This window comes from Kryptolebias marmoratus, linkage group LG18 (assembly GCF_001649575.2).
Source record: "Kryptolebias marmoratus isolate JLee-2015 linkage group LG18, ASM164957v2, whole genome shotgun sequence".
Lineage (NCBI taxonomy): Eukaryota > Metazoa > Chordata > Actinopteri > Cyprinodontiformes > Rivulidae > Kryptolebias > Kryptolebias marmoratus.
The window spans coordinates 9,768,148-9,788,254 of NC_051447.1; the positions used below are offsets into that span (position 1 = coordinate 9,768,148).

Below are 20,107 nucleotides of genomic sequence, written 5' to 3' on the forward strand. Positions count from 1 at the left end.
TGTGGACTGACGTGGATCGGTGTGGACTGACGTGGATCGGTGTGGACTGACGTGGATCGGTGTGGACTGACGTGGACAACAACTTCTAAGTTAAAAAGACAAAAGTAGCAAAATGCTAACTAAATTAAAAAGCACCAGCTAAAAGTAGCAGAATAGTAGCTAAAAAGCAGAAGTAGCATAGAATACAAACAGAGTTCATTGAAGTAGATTTCAAAGAGAACAGATTTTTTGAACAAATTGAAGAGATCTCAATGTATTTTTATGAAAACTTTTCTTTGAAAAGTATAAATGTTACAAAAACCAAGTCATAGCACCCTTCTCCTGAATGAGCTGAGCGTTTGATAAACGAATGGCTAAAATAACACAAAGTGTGTAGAAGTAGACAGATTGCAAAAAAAATAACCTAAAACAAAACAAGAAAACAGTTTGAATGCTGAATCAGAATTCATACAGATAGACTAGTTTCAGTGTTTGTCTTCTTGAATATCTTGGCCGTCTCGCTGAAAGGCAAAATCAATCATTATCAAATGTTTTGAACACGAGTCTTTATTGTTGGTTTCAGAGTCTCCACATTACGTATTACAGTCAGTAAACGAGTTCATGCTGACTCGTGAGGTCCAAACCACAGGTACAGAAGAGTAAAATTACGAATAACTATAAAAGTGAGGACTTTGGAGGACGAGAAGCTTGAAACATTTGAAGACGGAGTGATAAGCTCAGGAGATAGAGTTCAGAGGAAGGAAGTTGCGATGATAACGTGCAAAGTGATAAGTGTGTGGATGGAGTAGCTGTGCTGTTTGCACAAAGAGCTCAGATGAAGACAGTTTCTTGTGCAAAACAAAAAAAAAAGCGCATATTTGTGGAAGACATCTAGACTGGTAAAACGATGGGTAGGACATAGTGGACAGAGAGGTGAGGACATTATGAACTAAAAGCAAAGTTCAGCCTTTTGACTCGATCGTTTCGCTCATTTGTTTAAGTATAATGACACGTCCTTCTCCTGTGTAACATGACGACAAGTTTAACAAAATTGATATGAGCGTCCAATCATTTTAGAGCGGCACATTCTGTGACGGCCATTTCTTTTTTTATTGATTGTAACTGATAATGACTGAGCTCAGAGATGTTGATAAAAAAGGGTTTGCTGCTTTAATAAAAAGGACGCAAAGGCTGAATACCTAAAATTGGCCCTTTTTTTAAAAAAGAAGAAACACCCCTTTGACATTTTAAATTGAAGCGAAAGGTTTTGTTACCCCATCGTCCCGCTCGCAGGAAACCTCAGTTCAATTTGTCGCCTCTTCCAGCTGTTCAGAGTGCCCTCCGTCTCCAGTGTGAGGGGAAGGCCTCGCTTCACCATGAACTCAAGCTGAAGAGACGGGTCCAGCGGGACCGAAGCGCCCGCGAGCGCAGCCGGAGCGCCCGGAGCAGCTGCAGCAGCCGGAGCAGCCAGTCGGACGACTCCAGCGTCCTGGAGATGGAGAGGACGGAGAAAGACAGGCAGGATTTAGAGATCGAAACCATCATCCAGGTAAGACGGAACCACCTATGGAAATAAGGAGACTCCAACGTTGGTGTTTCCTGAACGACTTATTTGTGTTTTTACAGCACGCTCGAGAATTAGAACTTCGTCGGAGAGAGGCAGAAGAGAAGGAGAGGAAGAAACAAAAAGAGGTGCAGATGGAGCTGGAGAGACAGCTGAAGGAGGCTGAGATGGTAAGAAAAAGTTTTCCAGATGACAACGTTTATTTCCAGTTCTGAAACAGATCTTAGCCTCCAGCTCAATGAGTCACACCTCCTAAAAGGCTGACACTATGAAAAAGAAATTCAGGGCTCAACCGTTACAGTTCGGAGAAACAGTTACGACACTTCTGGAAAAAGGTGATTCAGCTGGTGTGTTTATGTTCCAGCTGCGAGAAAGCATGGAGGCCGTGATGCAGGAGAAGGAGCGAATGGCTGAGCAGCAGAATAAACGGATCCAGGAGTTGGAGCTGACGCAGCAGAAACTGGAGGCTGCCCTCAACATGGAGATCCAGGCTCGGCTGGAGGAGGAGCGGGCCAGACAGGAGCTAGAGAGGTAACATCGGTTTAGACTGAAGACCGAATCTTCTGAAACCTCATCCCTTCTTACCGTAACACAACGCTAGACTAAAGCTCTGGTGTTACATAAACTGAACCCCCTCCCTCCTCTTCCATCCCTTCCTCAAGGTTGTTGGAGGCTGAGGAGGAGAAGAAGAGGCAGTTTCTGCTCCTCCAGGAGCAGCAGACGCTGCTGCAGCAGCAGGAGGCCTCGAACGAGCGAACGAGCGGAACCGCCCCGTCCGCCCTCTACTCAGCCTCCCTGGAGCTCCAGCACCTGCAGGAGTCTCGCCAGAGGAGCCATCAGCACCTTGAGGTGAGGGAGAGCCTGGGCTTAAATCCGAATTCTCTGAGAGCACTAACAGATGAGGCCGCTTGTTTGATTCCCAGGAGATGCAGGAGAGGCTGAGGAACGCCACGCAGCACGTGCGCCACTGGAACGTCCAGCTGAACCGCCTGATGACGCCCATCACTCCCGCAGGTGCAGGGAGCTCTTCGTCCGCTCTGCCCGCATCCTTTTTTTAATCTGAAATCATAGATTCAGATTTACAGAGCTGCACACACTAACAACATGGTGAGGATTTCTCTTTTTATTTTTATTTTTCTTTTTTTGCAGAGCGTTTGGAAAGTCGCCTTCTGTCGCAAAGCATTTGTCCCAAAAAGGAGGGAGCGCTGGCCAGCACCGAGTTCATCTCTAAATATAAGATAAGAGATTATCACAACAACCGGACACGAGGAGACGAGCAGGAGAAACTGGAGGAGCAGATGGAGGCCGCCAACCTGTCAGATGAATCTGGCTGTTAGAGTTTTCTTGCACTTTAACAGTAAATTACCTCACAACTTACAGTAAATTACTAAAAAATATATCTATGACACAAAGAACTTCGAGTAAAATACTGTAAACAGGATTCATGGTCTTGTGTACCTGTAAACATGAGAGGAAAGAGACTGAATCACAGGAAAAAGGATGTGATTGCAACTCAAATAGAAATGTTCACAAGGGATAAAAGAACAGATCTGTTTGTGATACTTCCAAGATAAAAAAATGTATTTATATTTTTGATTGTTCGCCAACACGTAGAGTTATGTTAAGAACTAAAATGAAATAAAGCATTGAAAACACGTCTGATTAGGTGATTTATATTCTTGTACAATAAAGTTTAACAATGGAAAATAAAATCTTGGTATGATATTTGTCATTTGGAATAATTACAAATCAATGCAATAGAGACTGACAAATTAATTTACAGATATTGTGGCCAATACATTATTTTATCTCAATTATATTTGAAGCTTGCTAAGTTTTATTTGTTGTTGTTAAGATCATTTAAAAACAATGTTTTGATTTTATTACAAGAGAACACCAACAGCTTTATTATACAACTCAGTGCTTGTCCGTGTTCCCATTTGTGAATAATTCAGTATAGGATTTTTTTTTATTCGTTAGCAAAACTAGTTTATTAGGACATAAGGTAATGTATAATATTGAAGAGTAAATTTGATAAAGGGCCTAAATTAAATTAACTAGTTTTTGCATTAGAAAAGACATTAAAGATTACTGAAGCTGTTTAGGAAAAATTGCAAACAATAATAAACTTTTTAACAGGAACTTTAGTGTTAAAATGATTAAATAAGCTAAATTAAAGTGTTGTTTATAATGAGAACTTGATTTTGTTCATTCAAACTTATAACTTTATGAAAAATTAAAAACAAAAATAAATTAACTACAATAACTACAGTACTTGAAAATTAAACAACTTAATTTTTAGCTTAAAATAAGAGGATTTAGAAATACCTAAGGTCATGTCGGGAAATTTAAATGTTATTATTTTTTAAATAATTGCTCATTTATTTACGTATTTATTTCCGAACAATTACGTTTTCTGGCCAGAGGGGGCGCTGCAGCGCGAAGAGCCTGATCTTCCCCCGGAAACAAAACAAAACTTGACAAATCTTCAAGCAATATGGTGACTTCCAGTGAGTTGTCATGCCGAGTGGAAAACAGAGTCCAGTTTGGGTTAAACTAAACTTTTTTTAAAATTCCTGAACAGTTTTTCTAGGCGGACTGAGGGTTCGTTTTGACATTATTAAGCGAGGATAGCTCCTTTTAGCATCAAGGACTATTAGCTCATGTTAGCATCAAGGACTGTTAGCATGGCAGCAGCCTCCAGAGGGAAGTTCAGGTCTTTGGTCTCTGTTAGCCGCAGACTGTCCACACAGCAGCCCAGTTCCTCGGATTCTCCTCCGGACTTTGAGCATGATGCCGCGCCGAAGCGCAGGCCGAGGAAAGACCCCAGCGGCCGCTCCGTGCTCCTTTTCCCCGGGCAGGGCAGCCAGTTTGTGGGCATGGCCAGAGGACTCCTGAAGTACCCCAACGTAAAAGAAATGTTCTCCGCGGCGCAGTGCATCCTCGGCTACGACCTGCTCTCTCTGTGCCTGGAGGGGCCCGAGGAGGACCTGCAGAGGACGGTTCACTGTCAGCCGGCGGTGTTTGTCACCTCCCTGGCTGCTGTGGAGAAGCTGCACCACGATAACCCAGAGGTCAGTAAGCTGTTTAAATGGTCCTTGGAAGGAAACAAAACAGTAATTGATTGATAGATACAACCTGATCCAAGTCATTTTAGATTAAATACAGCTGCCCATAACATATCTTATTCTATACGTGGTGTAAAAGGTGCACAATTACTCATAAACCATACATTTCAAGATCAATGTGACACAATTTGGCATCAAATTAAGGATTTTTTAAAAGCTGACTTCTAAAAAAAAAAACTTTTTTCTCAGTTAAATATTGGATATTTGACCTATCAGACGCCTGAGCAAATCAAATAATAGAACACCAAAGCAAAAAATTGTTTAAGTGTTCACAATAAATCCAAAACTTGAAAAGAGGTTTATTGCTGCTTCGTTTATACGAGATGAAAAGTTTTTATGTTTGACCAAGAATAGTTTGCTTGTTTCTTGTTCTGTCCTCAGCCCAAAACTCAGTTATATTTAATTTCCTATGATCCAAAATGGAGACCTTTCAGAGGAAAGAACACCCAAACCTTTGGTGTTAGTGTAAAAACAATAGTCAGCTTGTTGTTCAGAATGTTACTGGTAAATTTCCTGAATGTAGACAACTCATCTGTAATAATTCTTGATAAATGGCACTTGTTTTTGTTGTATGTCTCTGTCCACAGGCCATTGAGACGTGTGTCGCCGCCGCAGGTTTTAGCGTTGGCGAATTTGCTGCTCTAGTCTTTTCAGGCGCCATGACCTTTTCAGAAGGTAAACACGACACGTTTGTCATCAGTGGAACTTAAATAAAACTTAACTTGCTTGCTTGGGTTAGATTTTCCTGAAGCTGTGAGGTTGTATCATGTTATTTAAGAGTATTCGAAGGGTAGTGTGAGTTAACAGACCTTCTTTTCTTTACTCCTGTTGCTGTAGCTCTGTATGTGGTGAAGGTCCGTGCAGAGGCCATGCAGAAAGCCTCTGAGCTGGTTCCCAGTGGGATGCTGTCGGTCGTCGGCAGACCCCAGGCTCAGTATAAATACGCCTGCCTGCAGGCTAAAGAGCACTGCAGGAGTCTGGGGGTCCAGGAGCCTGTTTGTTCTGTGGCCAACTATTTATTCCCCGATGGCAGGGTCATTGCAGGACACCAGCAGGTGTGGAGCTTGACCTTGCGAGCCGATGGCGCTCCAAAGCATTTGTTTTGCGCCTTTTTTGCGGTCCTGTGTTCATCAGAGTTGTGCTGTGTTCTCAGGCGCTGGACTTCCTCCAGCAGAACTCGCGGCACCTACAGTTCACGAGGACCAAACCTCTCCCGGTCAGCGGTGCTTTCCACACCGAGCTGATGGCGTCGGCGACTGAGCCCCTCGGAGACGTGCTCAGGCAGGTGGAGGTCAGTCAGCCAGCATTTCATGAAGGAAATCAATCTTTTAATGGAACCCTTAGAAAGTAAATGTTGGATAAACATCTACAACTGATTAACCTTCGGAGTTGACCCCATTCAATATGGTTGCCACAGCTAAAAGCGACCTTAGAAATCCCCTATATAGCTCTAACTAAGTCAGTTTTACAGATAATGAGCTAAAACCTAGTTGGGTGGTAGCTGAAAGTCATCCTCAACACGTAGTCCAAGAACTAACGCATCACTTGAGATCTCGCAGTATTGTTTAAAATTGTTATTTTCAAGCTTTGACCACAAAAGCTGTAACTTTGCCATAATTTCTCGTCATAAGATGATCTTAATCATTTTGAAAAAGTGGAAAGATCGGTTTAAAAGGACCCCGAAACAACCAGCTATCATTTTTCTATAAAGAAAAAAAACATGTTTGTCAGCCTGATTTAATCAGCCTTAATGAGCCGTAGCTTTGAGAAAACCTCCACTTTGTTTACGTTTAAACATCTTCGCTGTCCAGGTGCGGCGTCCCGAGATCAACGTCTACTCCAACGTGGACGGTAAGCGCTACATGAGCGAAGGCCACGTGCGCAGGCAGCTGGCGAAGCAGCTGGTGTCGCCCGTGAAATGGGAGCAAACGCTGCACGAGATCTACGAGAGGTCGCAGGGGGAGAGCTTCCCTCAGACGTACGAGCTCGGACCCGGCAGGCAGCTGGGCGCCACGCTTCAGAAGTGCAACAGGAAGGCCTTCCAAAAGTACAGCTACGTGGACGTCGTCGCAAAGGAGGAGGGCTGACGCAGAACACATCAGGAAATAGAAAAACAGACTCTGAAATTTGTAATTTTTTTCAAGATTTTGGATGTATTATTGCCTAATTAAATACATGTTTTTCAATGAAATAAGGCAGCCGACTTTTGTCATTTTGTTGTTTATTTGCATGAAAAAAAGCATGTTTCAAATCTGCAACAGAAAGTCCAGCTCCCGTCATTTTATCACAAGCAAAGCTACATATCATTTGTAAAAATCTTGGCCTCTTAAACCAGTAAGAAACTACAAAAGACTGCAGGCCAGCAACAGTCCAGTCCAGTCATGAGATTTTTTTTTTTTTTAATTTTTATATTTTTTTCTGACAGTAATACAACTGTGAACCAACGTGCCACTGCTACAAAATTTTGGCAAACCCTCCGGGCAGCGCTACATCTGATTCACCCAGCTCCCAGCTACTGATTCAGTTCGCAGCTTTGTTCCCATTTGCGCTGCCCGGGGAAGTTGTCCGCAGCCTTCACCGCCATCTTCAATACCGCTCGTTAAGACAGTACGTATGAAACAAGAGAAGTCAAGAGTAAACAGCAGAAACCAAATCAGCGAGAACTGTCGCAAACATACTCGTCAAACACATAAAAGATTGCCCGTGGCCTCGCTAGGCTCTTTCCTCCAGCCACAGTGCGATGAAAACGCTGGCTGCCGCCGTCAGCGCCGTGGCCACAAGAGCTCCTCTGGTCCAGCCAGGGCAGGACATCGGCTTGAAGCTGGACACCTGGAAAATGGCACAAAGTGAGCTCATTGGGAACAATTCTGATGCAGGAAGGTGCAAAGTTTGAGACGCAGAGTTTTATTTGAGTCTCGGGTCAGAGAATTTATAAGGAGCTAGAGCAGAATCTGTTATTTGGATCTCCCTAGTTGATTGGATTTAAAAGAGCATTTTCGATAGGCAGATATTCTTAGAAGTCAAGATGGGCAGAGGTTCACCAGTTTAAACATATGGGAACAAATTCAGAATGACGTTAAGCCCCCAAAAATTCCAATAAATCTGCTTTTTGCTGTATTCAGAAATTTATTTTCTACACTTCATCTAAACCTTTGTCTGGGAAAAGTCATATCGATGAAGATAATATTTTAATACAGGTGGCACCACTGTGGCCAAACGTGGTTACAAATCAGAGAAAGGCCGAGGGAAGTATGGGCACAGAGGGTGCTGCAGCACCTCCTGATGGATGCCAGGTCCTCTGGCATCCATCAGAATGTTCAATTCATTGGAATGTCCAAATAAATAGTTAAAAAATTAATAAGAAATCACTAAAAACGAATGTCTATCGTGCTGAACATGTTTAAATATGTTGATTTTGTTGACATTAGCAGCTTATACTATAATGTCCATATTTGGATAAGACAACATGCGCCGCTAGTGCATATATTTGGTATTAGGGTTTTTCTTGTGGGTGTTTAGGGTCCATTGAAACACGTTTCCACAGATCCTGTAGATTAGAGGAGCGGAGAGTTACCCAGGCTGTCAGGGCCTCGGCTCGGGGGTTTCCCTGCCCAGGCGCAGAGCTCACAATCCAGGCCTTCACTGCAGCACACAGACCCTGGAAGCCCCATAGCTGACTGTGGACATCCCTGCAAGGAAACAATGACAGCTCACAGCCAGCGACACAAAGAGTTAAGGAGATTGTTTTGACTTGGAGAGGTGGTTTTTGTACCGATAGATGATTCGCGTCAGAGTCCGGGCAGGCCTCAGCAGATGGAGTGGCGTCGGTGGCCAGTTTGGATCTCTCCCGGCCCAGCCCCGGTCCAACTGGTCTCCAATTACAGCCAGCTGGCGCCCGACAACCCTTGCAGCCGAGTCCCTGTTCCTGAAGCAGAAACGGAAAGGAATCTTTTGTGGAAGACTCATCAAACTACAGCCTCATTTGGGCAGATTTTGCTGTTGGGAAAACTTGTTCCTCGTGGCGCGTTTACGCCCGAGCTGTTAGTAACTGAAGCAGAGACGGTCCGGGACTCTACCTGAAGTTCATGTCAAACGGGGTGCTGGTGTCCGCCTCTCCAGGTCCAGCCCGGAGGGCCACCGCATGGTTTGGGCGTCTCGTTTGCTCCACCATTGTGTTTTTCTGAGGAGCGGAGCACAAACATGGAAAGTGTTCATGTTTTTAAGCGACTTCACGACACAGATGACGCCTTCCTGCGATTCTGTGTTGTCTCTGTTCGGCTCCTAACGTCCATAAACAGCTTGTGTAAACACCAGGTCACGTGACCAGGATAGGTGGCGCTTGTGTTACCAGGGAGAAAGTCCAAGTAAAAAAAAACCCTAACAGATCTGTAGAGATTACATCATCTTTTTGATATCTACTTCAGTCAAAATGTCTTTCACTTCCTTATGGTTTTGGACATTTTTATGCTGAAAACTGTAGCTGTAATTTGCCTTTATGACTTAAATCAGTACTTTTTGGATTCTGTTTGCAGGTTTGTAACCTCCTCTGTGCACCTGACATGAGATCACCCCTGTACTCGCGCTCCCTGATGCAAATGTCACATTTCCATAACTCAAATCAACCAAACGGCTTTTTAGCCACTCTACAAAGAAATAAAGCACCAAACACTCCAGATAATCATCAATAAACCCTCCAGTATTTGCTTGTTTACAGTTTCTGACAGCAAGATAGCCCCTTATATAAATGAATGACTTAAGTGTTTGTACAATCTTGACTGAATTTTGAAGGAAAGCGCCTTCAAATCTGGCCCTGCCTTTAAGAACCTCATAAACACGTCCAGAATACCCTGTAAAATAGGCATTAACTCGTGTAATGAAGCCCACAGCAGTTTGCCATATTGTCAAAACAAAAAAGATGAAGTCATCCCTCTGACCCAAAGCAAACAAAGGTCGTTTGGAAGAAAAAACATTTTTAAAAAAAGCCTGCAGCTGTTAATATTATAACACTTAGTGCCTTTTCACGTCAGCATGTGTGCTGTATTAAGTTGGATTTGTATTTTGTTTCATATTTACATGATGAACTCTCCCGCCCAGACAGTAAACAGATGCATGAACAGTGAAAACAAGAAAGTAAAATCTACCTTTTGTGTAGATTAAAGAAGACGCCGCCCTGTAACAAACACAAAGACATAATAATTAACCTTAAAAATAATTATAAACTTCAATTAATCATCGAAAGAGGTTGGTACTCACAGCAGCGTCCTTTAATCTTGTTGCTCTTAGGTAACTACCGCAAAAAACAGTTTAAAGCCACGCCTTTACCCGACTCACCTGGGTCTGCTAAAACAAACAAGACCACCAGGGGGCGACAGAACTTCCACAAAGACAGATTATTATTTAGGAAATTATTCATTTGATTTAAAAGTTTATATTGCTTTAGAATGAGGTGTTATGCACATTAGCTTTATATAAAATATATTATCGTAATTACCAGTGGAAAATGACACCATTCAGGATGCTATTGTGTTGTATTGTATTGTATTGTATATGTAGTAGTGTGCCAAAAACTTCATATCATCCCTAATATCTTTATACTAAAGATTTCAAAAAAAGTCAGACTACTTCAAAGCAAAGTACAACCTCAATTCCAAAAGATTTGAGATGTTTAAAAATGTAAATAAATGGAACATAGTATACACATCATATGTTGAAGACTTATGCTAAATACTAACACTTACTTTGGGGGGAAAAGGTCATTTTAAATGTTGAATTTCTGCAACACGTCTCCAGAACATTGGGACAGGGACAAAAAAAGGCTGTAAAAGTAAGTGGTACAAACAGGAAGCAGCTGGAGGAGCAGGAGGATGTTTGGGCCCTCATTAAAAACAGGTCTGATTCTGTTTTGGACATCACCGAAAAGCATCAGGAACATCTCCGCAAATCATTGTCTGTAAACACAGTTCACTGTGTCATTCACAAATGTTGGTTAAAGCTCTTTCGTGCAAAGATAAAAGCCATATACGAACACCATCCAGAAACACTGTTGTCTTTCCTGGGTCAAAGTTCATTTAAAATTGACTGAGGCAAAGAGGAAAACTGTTCTGTGCTTCAATGAATCAAAATCTGAAATTTATTTTGGAAACCACGGACCTTACTAAAGAGGAGAGGGATCGTCCCCTTATCAAGGTACAATTCAAAAGCCTACCTCTCTGATGTTATGGAGGTTCATTAGTACCTCTGGCATGGACACTTTACACACTGAGAAATGCACCATTAATGCAGAAAAGTATATAAAGATTTTATAAACTCAAAAACTCTTTAGAGTAAACGCTTTATAAACTTTTAAAACTCCAGAAACCGATCTCCTCAGATCCTAGATGTTTATGGATTGTTAAGTCAAGTCAAGTTAAACTTATTTATATATCACTTTTCAGCAACAAGGCAGTTCAAAGTGCTTATTATAAGATGAGGAAATGCTTCACAGTGGTAAATATGACCCTGTCCCCACTTTTTTGAAATTTGTTGTGATGTGCTCTAAAATATGATATGCAATCTGGTTTTATTGATATTTTGCACAACTTTTTTGGAATCGGGTCGTATAAAAGAAATGTGATGACTCAAGACTTTTGCACAGTGCTGCAAGTATGCACGTCATGATTTGTTGTATTTTAGAGCTAATACCGGTACATGTTCTCTAGTCTCTCTCTCTCTGTAACGTGAACAGTCAAAATGTTCAACGTAAAGTCCAACACTGCCCCCTCCCGGTACTAAGTGGTAACGACACCCCATATGACACCCTGGTCTGACGTCACCGCGTCCTCCGTTGCTAGGTTATTTTCCCGGAAGAACCAGGCTCGCAACGTAACGGCATCTTTCAGTCCTTTCGAGACATTTCCCGGCAAAATATTTCCCGACACATGACGTGTTATAATATTTACTCGTATTTTATTTCACGCTTTGGCGACCCAGTCTTCGTTGCCGTTGTCGTTCGACCGTCTTGGGCGTTGTCTCCGGTGTGCCTCGGACCAGCAACAACCACGTCTCGCGGGTGATAAAGCAGCTAACATGGATGCGGTGCGTTTTCTCGTTTGTTTTGGGTAGAGCTAGCAAGCTGCTTGGCTGCGGGCTCCTTCAACGCCAGTCGGATGAGAGTGCATCCTTGACTGGAGGATGGTGATGGTGATGGCCGCCCTGTCTCTGCAGCAGCAGCACCGGGAGGATCCAGCAGCCTGCTAACGGAGTCAGTCCGACCAGCAGATACTGATGACAGGCTGTTTCCTGGCCGTGATTTGCAGGTAGCCGACCTGATGTAAAGTTCTGGGGCGAGCCTGAATGCTTTGGTGCAAAGGAATATGTCTGAGAGCTTTGCTGCTGTTTGCTTGTCTGCCTTTCTGCCTGTTGACCTGTTGTTTTGTGCTCCTCCTCAGTGGGAGGCGCCATGGCCGGTAAGGTGAAGTGGGTGACAGATATTGAGAAATCAGTGCTCATCAATAACTTTGAAAAACGGGACTGGATTCAAGTGACAGAAACCGAGGACTGGAATTTCTACTGGTAGGTTAAGCGTCAAAAGAGCATCGTATTTGAAAAGGAAGGTTTTATCAGAGTGAAACAAGAGTTTATCTGAGCTTTTTGGTGTCAGTGGCAAAAAGTTCAAACAAACTGAAGACAGAACTTGATTTAAATAGTCTTTAGAATGGGTTTGGGTGCAATAATGATGATCACTCTGGTGTAATTGTCTGTGTTAATACGCAGGATGAGCATCCAGACCATCAGGAATGTGTTCAGCGTGGACACTGGCTACCGTCTGTCTGATGAGCAGATGGTTAACCACTTCCCCAACCACTACGAGCTGACCAGGAAGGACCTGATGATCAAGAACATCAAACGCTACCGCAAGGAACTGGAGAAGGAAAGCAGTCCGCTTGCAGAGAAGGACGAGAATGGGAAATACATTTATTTAGGTGCTCTTAATTAACATAAAGAGGGGTGTAGAAATGCAAACCTATGCTAGTTTTCTTTCCCCCGTGCAAAATGCTGATTTATTTATTTTTTTCCATGCTTCTTTTCGTGCAGACTTTGTCCCTGTGACGTTCATGCTTCCTGCTGATTATAATTTGTTTGTGGAGGAGTTTCGAAAGAATCCATCCAGCACCTGGATCATGAAGCCCTGCGGGAAGGCCCAGGGCAAAGGCATCTTCCTGATCAACAAGCTGTCTCAGATTAAAAAGTGGTCGAGGGACAGTCGCACCTCGACGTGAGTCAGAGGTTTAGAAATTCAAATATTCCTTCAAATGGAAGTTTTATCTTTTTCTAACAATGTTTCCAGGGCAAATAGCTGAAAATTTTCAATACGTGGCGTTTGATGGACTGCAGGTTGTTGTAGCTCATACGGTATTTTGGCTTCATCTTGCCTCCAGGTTTGTGGCAGCATCCAGCGGGAAAGAGGCTTATGTCATCTCTTTGTACATTGACAATCCTCTGCTGATAGGAGGGAAGAAGTTTGACCTGCGCCTCTACGTTCTGGTGACAACATATCGGCCCCTGAAATGTTACATGTAAGCATGGAGAACTTTTCAAGAGGTTTAAGACCTGTTTTATTACAACTCATTTACTCAGGAAATGTAAACGTCTTCAGTGTAGAATATTCAAGCAGCAGAACAAATGAAATCTGCTATCTTCCAACTTGTATTCGGTATTTTTATTGACGCCTGTTCCGTCTCTGGCTCGCAGGTACAAGCTGGGCTTCTGCAGGTTCTGCACAGTGAAGTACACGCCCAGCACCAGTGAGCTGGACAACATGTTCGTTCACCTCACGAATGTGGCCATCCAGAAACACGGCGTGAGTTCTAACAAGTTTATTACTGGCGTCATTCGAGCGTCTGTTTCCGCCCGCAGCTCTTCTGTATTTACGACGAAAATGAATTCATTTTTCTCCACAAAACTCCACGGCAGCGGCTTGTAGCGCTTGCTGTCATTCTGTGAGGTCTCAAGCTACACCCCCAGGCTTTTAAATACCAAGAAAACTTGTTGATCTGTCGGTACGAGCTGACTCGTTAAACTAGCACGTATAATATTACTAACAACTAATGCTGACCATAAATTTAAAACAGTTTCGTTTCTCCTAAAGCTAAAACGTGCATCCTTTTGTGATGTGAATCGACACAAAAAGCACTGGGTTTTCAGTTTGACTGTGTTCTCTCATGCAGGATGACTACAACCACGTCCACGGAGGCAAGTGGACGGTCAGTAACCTGCGTTTGTACCTGGAGAGCACCAGAGGAAAGGAGGTGACGAACCGACTCTTTGACCAGATCCACTGGATTGTGGTGCAGTCGCTGAAGGCCGTAGCCGTAAGTTTGTGCAGCACTCGAAACACTTGGACTTACTTTCCACTGATTCTAATCAAAGAAGCGCAGAATCAATCAAATTATTGTGGTTTACTGTACTGAGCACACACCTGAGCTCTTTTAGTTGTGTAAATGGCCTCTTCACCACTAAAAACCCTAAAAACTGAGAACATAAAATAACATTTGCATACACTCTATTGTAGGCCAGTGGAGCCCAATGAGTTTTAGAGTGTTATCCTTCTGAGAACATCTGCTTAATGTGGTAGATCGAAATAGTGAAGTCGGTAAAGCGTGTGTTTATCACGAGGCAGATTGATTTCATCAGCCTGACTCTGTGAAATAAATAGCCGTAAAACCACCTGTGTGACTTTATTTTGGTTTCAGCAGAACAGCACACTCAACGTAATGCCCCATTTCCCCTTTTCTCTTAAGTGATCACTTCCTCTCTCCAGGATTCAATGCCGAGGCTACTTTGCGTGCTAATAGTTCTGACTGACGGTGTATTTATACCCTGATTGTTTGCTAACATCCTTCCACGATGAATCAATCAGAGCTGCATTAGAAATAAAAACTTTCCAACTTGTTCAGAGCTTTCTGAGACGCGTCTCTCTGTTCTTCCTTTTTCGCAGCCCGTGATGAACAATGACAAGCACTGCTTCGAGTGTTACGGGTATGACATCATTATTGACGACAAGCTGAAGCCGTGGCTGATTGAGGTGAGAAAATAACACCACAAATCTTTGAGCTCTGAATATGTTGAGTGTTTTGTAACATGTTATCAGTAAAAAACAGCTCCGAACAACCTTGGTCCACTAAAAGATACTCAGGAGAGATCTGAAATGTTCAGTACTCTCCTTATCCCGATTACAAAGCCAGAGTGAGATAAAAACAAAAAAACTAAAATAACAGATGGTTTTAAGTGTTTCTATATAAACTGTTGCAATATAAATGAAGTTAGCTGTCAGAATATGTGTTTGGAATCAGTCTCAGCTCCTACCACAACAAATTTTCTGTCAATATCTATAAAACTGACTGACTTAAAGATGTTTTTGTAGTCTTTAAGGTCGGCCATCTTGAACCGGTTTGACTTACTTTCTGAAAGTGCCATTAAACTCTGAGATATTTTTCGAACAGACACAAACACAGGCACAGATTATCATCTTTTCACCTTTGCAATAATGAACCCAGCACAGGCGTTCCCAGGAAATTATTTCCTTTTTTTTTAATTTTTTTTTTATATACAGCTGAATAACTTTAAAAATCCGAGTTATGTTTGAACACGTGCCTTTCTGGCCTCAAATATGTGCTGAAGGTGTGTCTTTTTACCCACTCATTCGGGCGACCAGACTCTGCTGAACATATAAAGACAAACAGCCGCTCAAAACCAACAGATACCGTGTGATCAAAGCTGTTTGTCGACTGGTCCTTTCGGCAGCACACACACACACACACACAGGCTGTGAAACCGTCATAATTCACTGCACTCATTCTGACAGCTGCACGATGTTTCCAGGTTAGAGCTGAACTATTTCTGTTAACAGACACCATTCGGATCTATTCTGGGCAACGCCACGGTGGTTGTAGGACAGAAACGTTCCTCTGTGACGAACATGTTCCAGAAACTGAGTCAGGGCGGCCATTTTTGTCTTCATCAACCCCTCAGCCTCCTTATGAAAGTGTTTATGCAACGCGCCCTTCTAAAACGCTCAAGAAAACTCACTCCATCTCCTTATGGTTTGATGGTGTGTTCGTGTGCACGAGGCCGCTTAGCCACATTTCCTTTCCCATTCTGTCGAAGAGCAGGAAGACATAAAGCGACGCCTGTTCGGATCCTGTGCTGCATTATTAATCCCCACTCATTAGCTGTGAGCACCGTTCTCCTCAAATCGAAATGTAATTCTCCGTTTTCGATCCTCAGGTCAACGCCTCGCCCTCGCTCACCTCCAGCACGGCGAATGACCGCATACTCAAGTACAACCTGATCAACGACACGCTCAACATCGTGGCGCCTAACGGAGAGATCCCGGACTGCCGCTGGAACCGCAGTCCGCCCAGGGAGGCTCTGGGCAACTACCAAGTCCTGTGAGTGACTCTCAGAAGTATCTGTCACACCCAGATACTCTCAGAGACACATGGGAGGTAAAAATATCAGTGCAGTCAGTTTGCTTTCACAGCTGCTCTGCCTGTGGATTGTAGGACTGTAGTGAGCGTAAAAAAAAAAAAGAAGATCTTTGGTCAGTGGTTCTGGTCTCCCTCCGAAGAGGGATTTTTAAGCGACTGAGTTTGGTCATAATGCTTGATAGCAAGTAAATTTACTTGATTACAGTTTAAAACCTTTTGATTTGAAATGTGTTGTGCACTTAGACTATACTTTATATCTAGTCGTCCCATGTTAACCTAGAAGTGGAAGCCTTAACAGAACCAGCTTCCCTGCAGATTGGTTCCAGTATAAGTTTAAAGTCTCATTCGCTCCACGTGAACAAACGGAACATTTCCGCTGGTAAAAGAGAAATTTCACCTCAGATAATTTGTTTTTCAGGTGTTGACTCTTGTTGAGAGCTCTTACCTTTCTGATGTAAGTTCAAATATTTATTTTTCTGATAAGTTTAGCTGTAATTAATTACTTCAGCCTAAAAGAAAAGTCACGGAGCACCATGATTGTGTGCGGAGGAGTGGGTGGGGCTTAAAGCCCCACATTGCTAGTGCACAGACTCTGGTTCCAAAAATACAACATAGTAGCACCTGTGAACTTTAACTCCCAACAACGAGAGAAGGTGGGGACATCAGTCTACATATACAGCCTATGGTTGTTCACATAATCTTCTCATGTCATGGTTTACTCATTTAATTGACTCCATTTTTTAATTTTCCTTTGATAGAGCGGAGGGCTGTAAATGGAGGGCTTATAAGACTTATAGATTTAGAAGGGTTGTCACAATAGTAAAAGTTTTAAACTCAATATCATTTTTAAATAAAACACCTGATGCTTTGTACTATTTTTTTATTCGGCTGAGAAAAAAAAAAATGAAGTAATAGGAATGAAAAAGTAATAAACTGTTTTTATTTGTTACTAGCAGCTCTTTTTTTGTTTGTTGAGGTAAATTTCTGTTTATAATCCAGATGAATTTAGTTTGAATGCTGAAATCAGGAGAAAAAGTTCCACTCCTTCGAGCCAGATTCGAACCAGCGACCTAAGGATGTCTGGCTTTCTCCACTACACTCCTCCGCTCTACCAACCGAGCTATCGAAAGCCTGCTCCTTTTAACCCTCGTGTTTCTAAAGATGAAACATTTAGACGCACCCGTGTGTGTTTGCGGTTTCCCCTGCAGGGACTCTGAAGTTAAACTCCCTGTTTACCCACCCCACATTAAAGCAAACAGCAGCCCTCTCTCACACACTCTGTCTCTGCTTGTCGCCAGGTACGACGAGGAGCAGGCGCAGAGCGAGAACGCGGAGCGTGACCTCCGGAGCCGCTCGGGTCAGCCGCCGGGTTCAAAGGGCATGAAGGGGAGTGCCGGCGTCCGCCCCTCTGCAGCCACGTGGAAATGAGGCGGCACCTCCGACTCACACTGACTTCCTGGGCAGCGCTGCGGGTTAGAGCAAGGAAGGGAACACGGGCCGCACACTTTTTGTTTTCACCCCACTGAAGGACAACTTTCTCTCCTGCTTTTACTGACTGTGGCTCAAAGAACAAAAAACATGGCGGTTTAAGGTTATCGACTGCTGGCACCCACATTTGATCAGCCACAAAGGTGCTAATAAAAGGACATTCTGTCTGCAGATGAGACGCTATGCTTACAAAAACGATGAGAGCACCAAGTAACGCAAAAGAGGTGCAGATTTAAGGCTCAGTTGCTAGTTTGTATGCAGAAATAGCAGAAAAAAATGCCATTGCATCATGTTTTTTATATTCTCATTGGCAGTAGATACATGCTGAGGTTAACTAACATGGATTGTATTCAGAACTGAAAAAGCTCACGTTATTTTTTTATATTTTGCTAAAGTATTTATTTATTATAATATTGCCAAGTTATATTTCCTTGTTTGCAATTCGACTTATTTCTAATTTCACATTAGTTTCACATCCTAAATCTTGTTCTGAGTGTCCTTTATGCATCTTTACTGTTTATTTCTTCCAATCGCAGTCGTATTGGAGGACTTTTTATGAGTAAAAATTCAACTTTTAATACTCTCAAATGGGGCTGAATGGTATCGGGGCAGTCAACCTATATATAATAATAAGTTGTGGTATTTTAAAACAAAAGAATCTTACCTGCTACACGTAGACTTTATCTATAACCTTCTTTTGGGCAATTAACATTTGTTTTAATGTTATTGATTATTACGACAATTAACCAGTTGATCACTTTATGACACGTCTAGGAGTGAAGTTGAGGCACTTTTGGGGTAACAAAGAAATCATAAAGAAAAGTGCTGAAAAGATCCAGTTTTCTGTAACCTCCTGAGGATTAAAACAAGCTGTTGACTCTGACTCTGTATCATTCAGCCCTGCCTTAACAAAAAAAATAAAACACACATTTGATGTGTGGAGTTAAATTACTGGAAAATGCCTGTTTGTTAAAACAAACCTCGGATTAAGTGTAACCACAATTTTCTAATGTTTCTACATGTTTTCAATTTAGTATTCTTTTAAAATCTAGATTTCTTGTTGTTTTACCCAAGTAGGTGGCTTTAAAGCCTTTGACGAATGAATCTGTGGAACTTAAGTTAACAAAGAGGTCAGCCTCTCTAAAGGACGTTTGCCTTTATCTGTCAATAAAAGCTTGATTTCACTTTAGCCTTGCGCCAACACTTGCTTATTTCCTTTTCGCTGGCGAGGGCGACGATCACATGCGGCGCAGTGGCTCCTCGAGAGGCGTAGGTGTAGGCGCACATGAGGCCAAAGCTGTGAATCCACCTGCAGCGGCTAAACTTGGTGAGAAAGTCTGGCAGTTAAAGGAACCGAGTAGCTGCTGGTTCTCGCTTTGCAGCTGTGAAGCCCATCCTGTAAGTAAGTCCACAAGTGAGGTAACACAAAAAATACACATTACACCTGTTCATTAAACACACACGTTGTCAGACTTTTAACACTGGTTCAGTTGGAGCAATGAGGGCTGCAAAGGTTTTATCACAAAAATCTTAAAAATGTGGCGTTCATCTCTATTTGGCCCTTTTGAGTCAAGAATTCCTACCTGTCTGGGGTGTTCCTTCAATTTGTGTTGCTCTGCCGCATAAACCCCCCCCGTGAAATACCCTGAAGTTTGTTGCTTGTGACACAGCAAAATGTGGACAAACTTACGAGGTCGTTTTCAAGGCGCTTTATGTTTACACCATGTTGGCGAACAGCGAACATCGCGCCTTGTCTGTTGTGGTGTTTAACACTTTACGTGGACTCTGTCACCTTTGTGGCCTCGGGGCATCGACTGCTTTAGCGGGTCATGTTTGTTTGCTAAATCTGCGCTTGCATGGTAAGAATGTTCTTGTCCTTCATCGTGATGTTCAAAGATTCGATAAAAGAATAGATATGAAGCAAATGAAGCGAACACTGAATAGCCTGAGATCACACTACACGGGGAGAAGGCTTCATAATAAGTTACTTTGATTTTAATTTAGAAATAAAATCTATTAAAAGGCTCAAACTGATTTAGTTGTTAATGTAATTTATATTTTGTTCAGAATAAGACTTTAGAAATGCCTCAGCTGTGGTCAAAACAGCTTAAGGTTCAGGTTATGTGTAGTTCTGTTGCCTACTTGTGGAAACCCCTTCCGGATCTTTGAAGGCCCCCAACCCGGACTGGAAACAGCCAGTTGATAAAGAAAAAAAAAAGTTTTCATGCATGTTACGTCAGTAGGCGAGTCTCTTTAAATTTTGCATAAAGTTTATCGAATTTGCTTTCGCCACTATTGGAAATTTCAAAATAAAAGCTCGAAGCTCTCTTGTTTTTCATCATTCCAAGCCTCCGTCCAGAAGTAACTCCTTTTAACTCCCTCAGTGGTTGCAGTAGACCTGCAGTAGGTGGTTTAGGTATGGATAGTGAAGACTGGACTTAATTTGGGACATTGTGGGGGGAAAAAAGCAACTAAGAGCA

General features: G+C 42.6%; 4 protein-coding genes across 5 annotated transcripts in view; 3 read left to right on the forward strand and 1 right to left on the reverse strand.

Moving 5' to 3' along the window:
• The window catches only part of def6c (DEF6 guanine nucleotide exchange factor c), a 10,658-nt gene extending 7,403 nt beyond the window's left edge, over positions 1-3,255 (forward strand). Inside the window, exons 7-12 of the mRNA XM_017411468.3 lie at positions 1,305-1,528; positions 1,606-1,713; positions 1,908-2,074; positions 2,206-2,392; positions 2,467-2,557; positions 2,693-3,255. Of these exons, the coding sequence (XP_017266957.1) occupies positions 1,305-1,528; positions 1,606-1,713; positions 1,908-2,074; positions 2,206-2,392; positions 2,467-2,557; positions 2,693-2,880 (965 nt within the window). The 3' untranslated portion in view covers positions 2,881-3,255. The remainder of the gene's footprint in view (positions 1-1,304; positions 1,529-1,605; positions 1,714-1,907; positions 2,075-2,205; positions 2,393-2,466; positions 2,558-2,692) is intronic.
• Positions 3,256-3,956: 701 nt separating this feature from the next.
• Positions 3,957-7,350, forward strand: mcat (malonyl CoA:ACP acyltransferase (mitochondrial)). Its single transcript, XM_017411522.3, has 5 exons — positions 3,957-4,617; positions 5,259-5,346; positions 5,509-5,726; positions 5,825-5,962; positions 6,483-7,350. The coding sequence occupies exons 1-5, from the start codon at positions 4,207-4,209 to the stop codon at positions 6,756-6,758; spliced, it is 1,131 nt and encodes a 376-aa protein (XP_017267011.1). The 5' UTR covers positions 3,957-4,206; the 3' UTR covers positions 6,759-7,350.
• Positions 7,007-10,038, reverse strand: bik (BCL2 interacting killer). Of its 2 annotated transcripts, XM_037981179.1 has the most exons (6): positions 9,925-10,038; positions 9,813-9,841; positions 8,748-8,851; positions 8,444-8,596; positions 8,246-8,360; positions 7,007-7,500 (listed from the first exon to the last, which is right to left on the reverse strand). In XM_037981179.1, the coding sequence occupies exons 3-6, from the start codon at positions 8,840-8,842 to the stop codon at positions 7,384-7,386; spliced, it is 480 nt and encodes a 159-aa protein (XP_037837107.1). In that variant the 5' UTR covers positions 8,843-8,851; positions 9,813-9,841; positions 9,925-10,038; the 3' UTR covers positions 7,007-7,383. The 2 variants fall into 2 exon arrangements, with proteins under 2 accessions (XP_037837107.1, XP_037837108.1); XM_037981180.1 differs by lacking the exons at positions 9,813-9,841; positions 9,925-10,038 and adding an exon at positions 9,745-9,788.
• A 1,196-nt stretch (positions 10,039-11,234) lies between these two features.
• Positions 11,235-18,816, forward strand: ttll1 (tubulin tyrosine ligase-like family, member 1). Its single transcript, XM_017411477.3, has 10 exons — positions 11,235-11,966; positions 12,099-12,222; positions 12,424-12,632; positions 12,745-12,925; positions 13,089-13,226; positions 13,402-13,510; positions 13,878-14,021; positions 14,648-14,734; positions 15,937-16,100; positions 17,438-18,816. The coding sequence occupies exons 2-10, from the start codon at positions 12,110-12,112 to the stop codon at positions 17,565-17,567; spliced, it is 1,275 nt and encodes a 424-aa protein (XP_017266966.1). The 5' UTR covers positions 11,235-11,966; positions 12,099-12,109; the 3' UTR covers positions 17,568-18,816.
• Positions 18,817-20,107: the final 1,291 nt, after the last annotated feature.